The 12,601-nt window shown below is 30.2% G+C and overlaps 1 protein-coding gene across 4 annotated transcripts in view; it reads left to right on the top strand.

Moving 5' to 3' along the window:
- The window catches only part of LOC132919436 (putative polypeptide N-acetylgalactosaminyltransferase 9), a 120,481-nt gene that overhangs the window by 89,510 nt on the left and 18,370 nt on the right, over positions 1–12,601 (top strand). For 3 of the 4 annotated variants that reach the window (XM_060981071.1, XM_060981042.1, XM_060981052.1), the window contains 2 exons: positions 455–619; positions 2,136–2,284. In XM_060981071.1, coding sequence (XP_060837054.1) covers positions 455–619; positions 2,136–2,284 — 314 coding nt within the window. The remainder of the gene's footprint in view (positions 1–454; positions 620–2,135; positions 2,285–12,601) is intronic. The other variant, XM_060981061.1, reaches the window with a different exon arrangement.

Genomic DNA, 12,601 nt, shown 5'->3' with positions numbered 1-12,601 from the left:
ACATACGCTGAAACGAATTACTCAATTACGCGTCGGAGCATTTCCACCGGTTATTGAATAGCGTAACGTGTTTGACGTACACAGACATACAACTATATATACACACGGCGCTGATGAAATCACGACCGTCAGTCATTAATTCGTCATTCCGTACGATTTTCGTGTCTACAACATCCTTCAAACGTATTTGCGTAATGTTTGACTCAGAATTTCTCACTATTTCTCATGAATTATCCGCGAACGTAAATTTTTCAGAAGAAGATTCCGGCGTGGTGTTGTGGCTACGTAAACTTATATATAAAACATGCGAATAAAATATTTTAAATACGAAAATAACATCATTGATGATGACTTTATGTATATATTGCGTCCGCCCTGAAACTAATTTATATATATATATATTTATTATAACATTACAATATTAATGTGTTTATAAATTTTATTATTTCCTCAGCTCATCTCAAAACTCAACTTGAAGAGTACTCAGAAAACTATCCAAAAATAAAAATCGTCCGCGCCAAAAAAAGAGAAGGACTTATACGAGCTAGGCTGATGGGTGCGAGGTACGCATCCGCGCCCGTTCTCACTTATCTCGACTCACATTGCGAGTGTACTGAAGGTAAGTCTCGTCGACCACGGCAATATAAAATAGTATGGAATTATATTATATACTTGTAACAATACGACGTGTTGTGTTTTTTATTATTATATCATATTTAATTTCGTCACGGGTACTTGCGGATTTTCGAAACGGCAATTTACGCGAAAATTTAGTAGTCAATAACAAAATACGGGCGACAATCTCAGACCAAATATCTGTGCCCAAAACGATAAATTTCAATATCGTCGCGTGATGTACGTACATTATATTATTATTGCCCCGTACTGACCGAGGAATATAACGCAGCCGGCAGCCGTAATAATCATTATTCGTCCGAATTGTTTCGAAATCCGTTTGTGCTCGTCGCATGTTATGTCGTTTATTGTATATATATATATATGTATTTATATAATATGTGGCCCCCACGCACGCCCGTTGTTGCAGCTTTTTATCATAACATATACCTACATAATATAATATAAAGTAAATGGGTTTTTATTATATTATTTTTTTTTATCCGGAATCGCTTTTACACTTGTTCGAGGTATTGTCGTGTATGATATTGTGAATGGCATATTATTTGGCAGCAGCTTTGCTAACGTTACCATATATTTATCATATTATGTACCATCAGGCGCAGTCTAACGTCGTCACGGTCACTTCGATTTATTCGTTTAACCGTGGCTTCTAGCTGTTTATTGTTTTTATTTTTCTTATTACGTCTCCAATATTTTTTTTTCTTTTTAAATTGAAGTCTCATCAATCCTCATATCAATGGGCAATTGTATTTTGTTAACGATAGCTGTCACCGTTTGAATTTCTTAAACACAAAATATATTAGTCGATACATTCATTTTATTTTTATCTTCGCGTTTTCCCATTTAAATAAATTGCCATAATTCTCATTTCGTATAAAATTTTATCGATTTTAATTTATTAACATATTTTTAGTGCATAGGTAGTACCTATTAGGTACTAACATTTTCACATAGTTAAAGTTGTTTATTTTATAAACTGTAATTAGTAATAGCGTGTGTATTAATCTTTTCTAAAAACTTTGAGTTCAAGAGAACGATTAAATTCTTTCAATAATCGACAAACTTCACCACTTAAATTTGTATAATATTTTATCGTTTATTAATAGTGTTCAGCGAGATTAAAATATAACAATGGGATTTACAACGCCGTTTACAATTTACACTTTTCTTTAATTCTCGATATTTTTGTTTTTGAACTATTAGGTTATAATCATTACTACAATACGATATTTTTGACTCGACATTTTTTTCCAAAATTTTCGATTTTAAAGACTCATATAATGTACAACGATTAGGCATAACAGTTCATCACAATTATGTACACTCTCGCCTGGTGGTATATAATTATAATAGTTATACTAATGTATTATTACTATTATTATTTGTTATACGTACTAACAGATGGTTAAATTATGATATCTATAAATATTCACGTGCGAATGAAGCGTGCGCTTGTTTGTGATACTTTGGTGGCTATTGTTGTTTTTATTTCTCAGGATGGCTTGAGCCATTGTTGGACCGGATTGCCCGCGAAGCGTCGACTGTCGTATGTCCGGTGATTGACGTAATCGATGATTCGTCGCTAGAGTTCCACTACAGAGACGCCGGTGGCGTGAACGTAGGAGGATTCGATTGGAACTTGCAGGTATGACAATCAACCTAATTGTTTATTAAATGTTAAAAACCAAACTTTATATTACGTCAAAAGACAATAGAGGTATATCTTAAATGCAGTATACAATAGTGTTATATATATTATTATAGAAGTCGAAACGGACTTTATGAATTACTGCGGCTACTCGACCGTGGTTGATGCTTTTTACGAAATATTATAATACGTATAATATAAATATATATATTGTGATCATTATTATTATTATTATTATTATGATTATTATTATAATATTATGTTATGTACATAAAACGGAATAAAGCTTTTGTAGGTGACTCTCTCCCCCCGGTATACTCTGTATAAATATTCGCTTAGCTTTGCGGATATTGCATCTTCTGAAAAAAAATTGTCTTTGTTCCTTTTAGCGCGTGCGTTAATTAAAATCAAATAGGACCTTTTTTAAGTACCTAATTTCAAGTACGGGTTTATTATGGGAAATCCTCTAGAGTCTTTTGAAACGCAGTCCATTATATTAAGTATAGGTGTACATGTTTAAAACTGACTGTGAGCGTAATATAAACTAATCCATGAATCTAATATAATATTATGTACGCATATAGAAAATATACAATATATAGTGTATACATAGGTACTCTTGGTTAAATCGACAGGCTTAACGTATATATGCACATTGATAGTTTTTAAACAATAATTGGGAAACGCCTATTAATTTAATTAAAGTCTGAAATCCTATATTAATTCTGTATTGCACTGTTGTTCGATGACATTGATGTTTGGCGTTAGTTTCAAAATGTTTGAATACTATCGTTATCGGTATATTTATTATATACGTGGCCAAAGAATATATAATTATTTGGCACATAATATCGCTAATTTCGTCATTCAAATAATTATTTTCGTGTAATATACGAAACCATCAACTGCGCGTTATTATAGGTGCGATGATTTTGAAATCGGTGATTACAATTTGAATAAATTAATTAAAAATCTATAAATTAGAAGTAAATTGTTTGTATCATATAATATATTACGAATAAACGAATGAACATAGAATATTGTTGAAAAATATTATACGTTTCAACGAGTCCACAACGAAAAAAAACAAAGTCCGACAAGGTGGAAAATCGAATCTTTTGACGTTAACCAAAAAAAAGTGTTTCCACAAAGAATGTTGCGCAACAGAGTTAAAAAATAAAATAAAATTATACAGCGCAGAATTACTAAAAGAGAAAAAAAATAATATACATTTATAAATAATTTCAACTTGCAGCACAGTTAATATGATTATCTGTACGGTAAAACACATCTAAATTAACCTGTTTCCAGCCATTGCGCCTAAGAAAATTTGAATCAAGTAGTTGACTGATTATTATTAATATGTATTTTACATATAGCATTCGTGTACTAGAGCTGGATATATCGTTTAAGATATCGTGAACATGTATGGTCGACAAATTATTGTCATCAGCGGCGCGGCGCCTTCGTCACAAATATACCGGTCTGACGGGCTGGAATGATTTTAGATATAATTATACGCATGTGGTCATAAACAAAAACGCTTCGCTTTATTAAAATAAAATTATATGCATCACCGCATACGCGGTCATAAATTGAAGGAAATTTAGCAAATAATATTGAGTAAACCAGTTATTTCAGAATATCCAGGTAATTCTATATACGATGCAAAAACCGTTAAATAAATAACACGTGTGATATCACAGCCATCTGATTAAAATTATTTATCAAAACAACAGTCGTAGGCTGTACCTATTCTAAGTCGTAGTTATTGTGTAAATTCATGTATTTACGCGAACTCTAACCGTCTCCGTGGTTAATGATCTCGAATAATTCGCGTGTGGAAAACGAGAAATTCCCTCAGTTTACATCGTTTAACAACATTATATAATCGCAAATCCTAAAACAACGCTAGTCTTATTCGCAATTAATTATCGCTAAATAAATCTATACAGCTTTTGCATCGGGTTATTTCTTCGATTCTTCGCTCCAGTCACGTTGATCGGACCGACCCAAAATATATACTAATACTTTATAGATATGTATACGTTCATGCATATATTAGTATAATTGTATACCGCGGTACATGTGTGTATATACAGAGTGATTCACTGAATGCTCACCCCATTTTCTTCCTTTAATAATGAAAAATTCTAATTTATTGAGTTTTTAACAAAGACCATATTTTCAAGTTCTTGAGATTTTTATACTGTTTAAAGAGGGATCCTGTGTCGTTTAAAATTTATGTTTTCAAAATAGAACCTATATCCTTTTCACTGAAAATAATTTAAAGAATAATTATTTTGATGTCCACAGGACACTTCTTAAGTAGTACAAACATCTTAAATACTTGAAAATATGGTGTACGATATATGTATGTCTGTTTAAAAATTCAAAAAATTAGATTTTGAATTATTGAAATGTTGGAAAAGAAAAAAGGGTGATCATGATTGGTGAATCGTCCTGTATATGCCTAAACTCGACACCATAATGTTTGCCAAACAAATTCGCCACGAGCGTTTTTGCCGTAGGTAGTATGCGCTGCGGGATACCCGATAACGTGAACCACGAATAATTATTATCCTGGTCGTTTCGGGCGATACACCTACCACGGGTTTTTCGGGGAAACGCCGAAATCGCCCCCCCGCGTGCATGTTAAACATCGTCCTGGCAACCAAAGCCGTACCTGAGCGTGTGTTGTGCGTGTATGTAATATAATGTGTACAATAGTTGCTTTTTTTCCTGCCATTTGAGATACTGTCTAATGTATGGACAATACAATTATGTTATTAATTTTAGATACTATATTATGTACCTAGGTATGACTGATTTCTTAAATTTATCATTTCAGAGTACAAACTACCTTAAATTGCTAGTAAAATAATAATTATAAATGTCTTTAATATATTATGACTTCAGCATTAATTTATAACATTTTCAATATGATTAATTCTATTCTAAACTCTTGTCAAAATCTTTTATTTAAATTTAAATAAACTCCTTCGGCGCAGTAATATTCAAATATTGCTTTATTGTTTTACAATAAAAATTGATTCGATACCATAAACGACATATACACAAAAATAACTTAGTCAAACGATAATAATAATTATAAAATCATATAAGCTGAATTAGATCATTTGAAAATTGGCCAGTGCTAAGGTCCCTTGCACCCCACATGTGCGCCATCGATGGTCATAAATAATAGTGCAGGTCTGATTATAGGACAACGGGTGATCGTTTTAACGCATTACGACGTCATGATTGTTATGTATGTACAACACAATTATTATCGTTTAGACGGGATTTAGAGTCGCTCGCGTTTCACAGCAGAGCTCTGATTGTCAGTTTTGGTTTGATTTTTCTTTCCCGCATCCACGTAATCAAACTTACGTTCATTTTACATGTATGAAATGGCGTTTTTCTATAGCTTTTGCCTTTCTATTTTCCTTATGTATCGTTATATTCCTCTATCTACTGCAACCCTGATAAAAATGTAGCGTGTAGATATACTACGAAAATGACTATTCGACCACCTAATTAGATATTTTTAAAATATTCAGATATATTTCCCCAGTACAGATATTTTTCCCGCGTTTAAAATACAAATGATAATTTGTATACAATAAACATACATAAGCTTATTAATTATGCTGTAATATTTTAAACAATTTTACGAAACTTGCAGATGCCCTCTCTGTCTCGCTTTAATCTGGCCTTGCGCTCGTTCGTTGACACTATAAATCTTACTTAAGAACGGGATTTATGTGGGATATTCACATGGTCAGTATATGATGCTCCGTTTTGTATAAATATATTATTATATGTATTATATATAAGGGACGCCAATAATTGTTTTGATTAGCGCACGTAATCATATTATTTGTCGAGTCGTAACAAATCAAAGTAATTCTGTTGAATAAAGTTTCGTGCAAAAAAAAAACGTCACGTGAACAGGTAGTAGACGACATGTAGTTTTATAGTCGCTTGTTGTAATAATGGTTATTTTGTTTTTGTCTTTATTTCACAAGCAAACCATTCGAAACAAAATAAGTGTTTATCCTTCCTCGTCGGTTTATTCCGACCGTAACGTACAGTACTACAGAATGAAAATTAAAAACGCAAAAATTAAACTCGGTGTTTCACAACCCAAGTATATTGTGTTATGTACTCTCTATACACACGACGTTTCATGTATGTGTAGTTATATATGTATATTATATTTATAGTAATAATACGACTCTTCATCCATCTAAACAATCCCTAGAGCTTTTATAATAACGACCCGAGTTCTCGAAACGACTGTACTGTGGGTGTGAAAGTGGTAGAAATTAAAACCCCGCTTGCTTGTATATTATATATATATATAATATTGTATATAATATATAATGCGTATATATGTCCGGTAGAGTATGTATATATTATGTATAGCAGATATTTCCAATGACAATTAAATTCAGTTGCAATCGGTATAGTTTGTTTTAGTTTATTAAAAAAATAGAATACAATATTATGTACATTATATTGTTTGGATATAGTATTTATTTAAATTTTTTTTTTTTTAAAAAACGCTGTTTTGTTCCGTTTTTCACATACCTGTGACAACTAATCACCATAGTTGTATGGCCTATAAAATTTATTTTTAAATGGGTCGTTTATTATTATGTTCATATATTATACATTACCTTTATAGGAATATACAGTAAACATTTTGATTAAAAAAGCGAGAATGTTGTATATTCTTTTTAAAAAAATTGTGTACAAATATTAGTGAAACTAAAACAAAAAATACAGTACACACAAAAAACAAAATTTATAAAACTACCGTGATATAATATATAGTTCAAATCCACAACTTTTTTTTTTTGCTAGGAAAAAATAAACATTAAATCTATGATAAAAGCGTGTAAACTACTGTTTTATGTCAGTTTCTATTTTAACAATAATATATATATATATATTGACGATAACTCTTAATAACCACGTAATAGTTAAGGGTTATTTCTTTAAATGAAAAACGAAAAAATAATATTTTATTTTAGTTATAATGTTTTTGTTTTTATTTAATTCGATTGCAATGTGTTTTACCCGTTTGAGTCTTCGGAACAAGATTTAGCAATTAGTTAAAGAAACTTGATATCACAGTATACGCTCAAGACATGCGCATGATCAAAACGTGAGAATACTACTGCTGAAAAAAGCTACGTCAACACAGAAGTTTACACTCGAATTGTTTTGCTTCCATACCAGTGTGGTACGCAATGGTTTGTTTCTTTATTCCTATATATACTCTAGTCGTGGATTTTATTAACGGTCTAAAAAACAAAATAAAATTAAAAAAAAAAAAAATATTTACGACCGTTTTATGTGCTCTTTACTTAATTCAGAGTGAAAAAAAGTAAATATAGAAATTAAAAATTCGCTGTCTCGTTAATGTTAATTATTATTATGCATCCACAATATATATATATATATATATAATATCTACCTACCGCACAAGCGAAATATACAATATTTTCAACTCGTTTTGTATACACCGTTCTCTTTGTGCTCGCGTTAATATCGTATAATTAAAGCCATCGCTTATTCGAAATTTTCCTTTTTATTTTTCACTTAACCCCACTCTATCCTCAATATTTTAAAAGTGTAAATTATACACAACATTGGCCTACAAATTTAAGTCCATTAGACTCTGGACACATCTTCTAACTACTAAATGTGTACCAGATCATGAATAATACTGTGGGTACGCTTTTTAAAACTAATTTATGTTCATTTCAATTATACCTATAAACACCAAATAAATACATTACTAAGTATTAACTGGAAATAACAAACATGTAATTTAGATTCTTTATTTTTACAATTTAAAAGGACACTTTTTTTTTTTTACTTAAAATGTTATAAATTTAATATTAGAGAAATTTTGTAAATAGCGAATTTCCAAAATAAAAACATAAATTTAGCTCATCATTTTTTTTACTAACAATTATATTTTAAAAGAAGCCTTGAAAAATCACAACTAAGGAAATTTAAAATTTTTATTTTTTATATCTGATTTTGAACTAATGCCAAGATGACACACAGTATGTGTATGTAATTTATGTGTGTCTAGTTTACAGTTATGTAAATTTAGTAAAATATAAATTTAAATATCATCATCGTTATATATCAAATAATAATAGCTTATTTATATTTTAAAGAAATTCAATAATTTATTCTTTATTATTTGTGACAAATTGTGTATAATAAAACGTAGTTATTAACTGTTGTTGTTTTTATAATTTAATGGATTACCAATAATTTTAAGATGTTATCAAAACATTGAATTTTGTATTTAATACATATTATATTATAGAAAATTAAAACTATATTAGTCTAAATATTTTAAAAATTGCGTTATGTATAAGTATAATATCTAATAAAAAGCGTAATAATAAAAAATTATAAGCACCTATAATATTTCATTTTAGTATCTACAGTATTCATGTTTTAATTACAACTACCAAAATAATAAAATAATTTTTATCAAATAATGGTTATGGTGTAAATAATCAGGTTTAATAATATGACAGATTTTTTTGTAATTTTGTTTTCATTTTTCACAGTTATTTTGGAAAATAATTGAGAAATTTTTTTCTTTTAAACTCCCTGAAGTACCGACAAGATCTAAGTTTTTACTATAAACCATCCTCAAAATCTAAGTATTTTTACTTCTCCAAAATATGACAATACACGAAAATAAGATACATATTAAAAACCAATACATTTATTATTCTGTTTAAAATCTAAAAATGTATAGTTTAGGTTATAGTAGTTTGTGGCCTTTGATTTTTTTTTATATATACATTTTAAAAGGAATACTAGTCTATCAAGTTAAAAAAAAGTTACTATAATAGTTGTTTTATAGTTATTCGATGAAAGAGTTTTTATTTTCGTTCGATATTTTATACAATTTAAATTTTTAACTAAATGCTTATGACTTAATTTGTTCCATTTATCTAAAAAATAATAAATTGATCAATTAAATACTTAATGTTATTTCATGGCTATGATGTCTACGCGCAATTCATTGAAAATGAAAAATTACTTACAATTTGGCGTAGAAACTTAAAAACCTGAATTATAATTTATGTTTTAATAGTAACGTTATATTATTATGTACTATTTAAATTCCCGGTGTATTTATACTGTATTATTTACGTGTAACTATCTTTTTTTTTTTTTTTAAATCACATTGATCAAAATTATTTGACTTGTTCTACACAATAATTTTAATACATTAATTTCCTTTTATTCCCCGTTAATATTATTAAGTTACTTAATCAACTTTAAAAAAAATCAACCTAGAGCCTTAATTAAATTTAACTCTAACTTCCACTCTGCATTAATACCTATAAAGCAACAGAATATTAACATTTAAAACGCAATATTACCTATACACAATCATTATTAACATTTTTTACTAAAAGCAAAATAATAATAATAACGTATTGTTTCTCATTTATTTACTTTTATACTTAATATTTGCGAAATTTTTGAACTCAAGTCATGTAGTACGATCAACATACTTCAACATCAACCACGGTACAGTGAGGAAATGTTATTGTGGGTATTCAGTAATATAGCTGGTGCAATATAATATATATAAATAAACCAGACGGAGATTCAATACATTTTATGTACATGGTTATTTTTTTGTCAAAGAGAAATAATGATTATGATTTCATAAGTAATAATGAATATCTTTATTGAAAAATATGCACTCTGAAAATATTAACGTAGCGTAAAGTGCATTTTGAATTTATAACTACTACACGTGATTAAGAATTAATATGTAATTAAAAATTAAATACTGTATATAAATAATCTGCTTGAAAACAATTTGTGTGTACAATTATAGAACTTGAAATGAAATCTTAACTATATTTTTTTTTTATATTTCATTGACAAAATCGATATGCATTACTAACTAATTTAATTTTTTAATTTTTTAAAAAAATTTCAGATTATTTGTATTAAACTTTGATGGTATGTATTATATATTATAAAATATAACATTATGACTATTGTAGGTATATAAAAAATATGATAGGTAGGTCGTAGTCACAGTTAGCGAGTTTTTCAAGGTGCAATTTGTGCGCATACTAGTTCAATATTAATTGTCACTCAAGTTGAAAGTCGTATACATAATTATATAATGGAATGCCATTTTAATATGTTAAAATTATTTTGAATCTCTCTCTCTCTTTAAATCGTTCTCGAAACTTTTGAAAAAATGTGCACTTGTCTGACGCTGTATTATTCATATACGGTAACGGTGGTGCAACTATATAACAGAATCCATTAGAGAAACTGTCAAAAGATGAATCGAAATCATTTTTATATGAAAACAAATTACTTCGTCGTGTTTGTTATATAGTCGAGATTTTTTGCGCCAATATTATGGGGCCAACGCTCGAATCTGGCGCGATTCTTCGTCGAACGTCTGCGGTCCACGGTGACGGTAATAATAATAATAATAATATCATAATATTAAATATAGTCTGACGTGACGACCTTTATGCATATAAAAATCACGCGATCCATTAAACACGCAGCACTGTGACTGGAGTCGGATAGATGATAAAAATATAAGCCGTGGAGGAGGTCATGGGTTGGGGTACAATAAAAACAGATATTGGAAATCGTCTCGTTTCGCCAATAAACAACCGCCAGTTATTCGGCTCAGGGTTCTAATCGCGTACGTATATATATATTATATAGAATAACAACAAGACCAGCAGAAATCCTCCGGAGCCATATTTTATACATATATACAGACGCTCACGGATATCTTCTCGTCCACTGTAAATATATATTTTATACCTGCCGCGTAGATCCGCTGGACCGTAATGGACTTTATATCGGGCCCGCAAGACGACGGCAACGCAGACGAGCTGTGCAGGACCGACCGCAGGGATTTTTCGCATCGTCGCTTGACGACCTGTACGTGATTCCGCGGCTATATACGGCACAATTCCCCCCTGAGGCAATATTTTTATGTACTTATAAAGATATATATATTTGTTTTTCTTTTAAAATTTTTACGACTCCGACCTTGTCAATGAGAAACGTTCTGTAAAACGTTCAATCACCGGGTTTTTGACGACAGCAGAATAATAAAAAATTGTATAAAAACATTATAATGCTGTCGACGGGGCCGACGACAGGTCATTGGAAGAAAAACGAGTTTTTATTTTCATCGTTTGTTAACGTTGTCTGATTTCAGTGGTCGAGACTAAACACTTTTCGAAATTCCAATATTATGTTATTTCTCACGATCGTCTAAATAATATTATTGCTTATATTATATTTTAATGTGATCGTTGACAACGCGGTTTACCAGCATCATATGATATGATTAATGTTACCATTCTAAATCTCGTATATATAATATGTATATCTCATCCATATATCGATCATGTTAACTGGTTTTCATTTCGTATTCCAACCCACGGGTTTTTTATACTAATTTGATTGGTGTTTGTTATACCTTTCCATACAAAATAGACAATCGGAAACTTGTTTTGATTTGAGTGGACCGTATGAGCTATTGGTGTTATTGTTACGACTTGTGAAACTATACAGTCTAGAAGAAAAAACCTCGACAAATGTCAAGTATCACGTTCTTCGTTGACGGAAACTATTCACCCTCTGCACTTTAAAGGGGTCACAATTTATCAAATAATATCCAGTGAAATTGGAAAAAAAATTGAATAATGAACGTCGTAAAATGATCATGTTACTCTAAATAAAACGTAAATACATACGAGTACATGGCGCGTGTATTATGATGCATCAGTAACGCAATACAAAAGAGATTAGGTAATAACTGCAGCAAAACATAATCACTATTACTCGAAACGTGCTTAGAATAATATTATATATTATACTGACGTCGCCATGTATGAATGACGACGGTGTCGGTAGTGTACCAGAAGTGTATTTTATTGTGAAGGGCTGAGTGACACCTGACCTGGATGACTATTTCATATATAAACACATGTATAATAGCAGTATAATACTATACACAGTACGTAGTAATGATAATGTACGCCCCCGCACTGCGTGAGACCATACCGACGTGCACTGTTATACGTCCGCGCAATATTATAAATCATAATACACTGTTTTCGTGTAGCAGCCATTCGGTAAAACTATGCTGCAATTCCAGCGAGCGCACAATAAAAGTTTTAATTTCGCGAATTTTCGCGGAAAGAATATCACACGGGCGTGCATGTATGTATGGCGTATAATGATGTAGCTATATAT

Source organism: Rhopalosiphum padi, chromosome 1 (assembly GCF_020882245.1).
Source record: "Rhopalosiphum padi isolate XX-2018 chromosome 1, ASM2088224v1, whole genome shotgun sequence".
NCBI lineage: Eukaryota > Metazoa > Arthropoda > Insecta > Hemiptera > Aphididae > Rhopalosiphum > Rhopalosiphum padi.
Note: the sequence above shows the minus strand (reverse complement) of the source record. Positions and strands in the feature narration are given on the sequence as shown.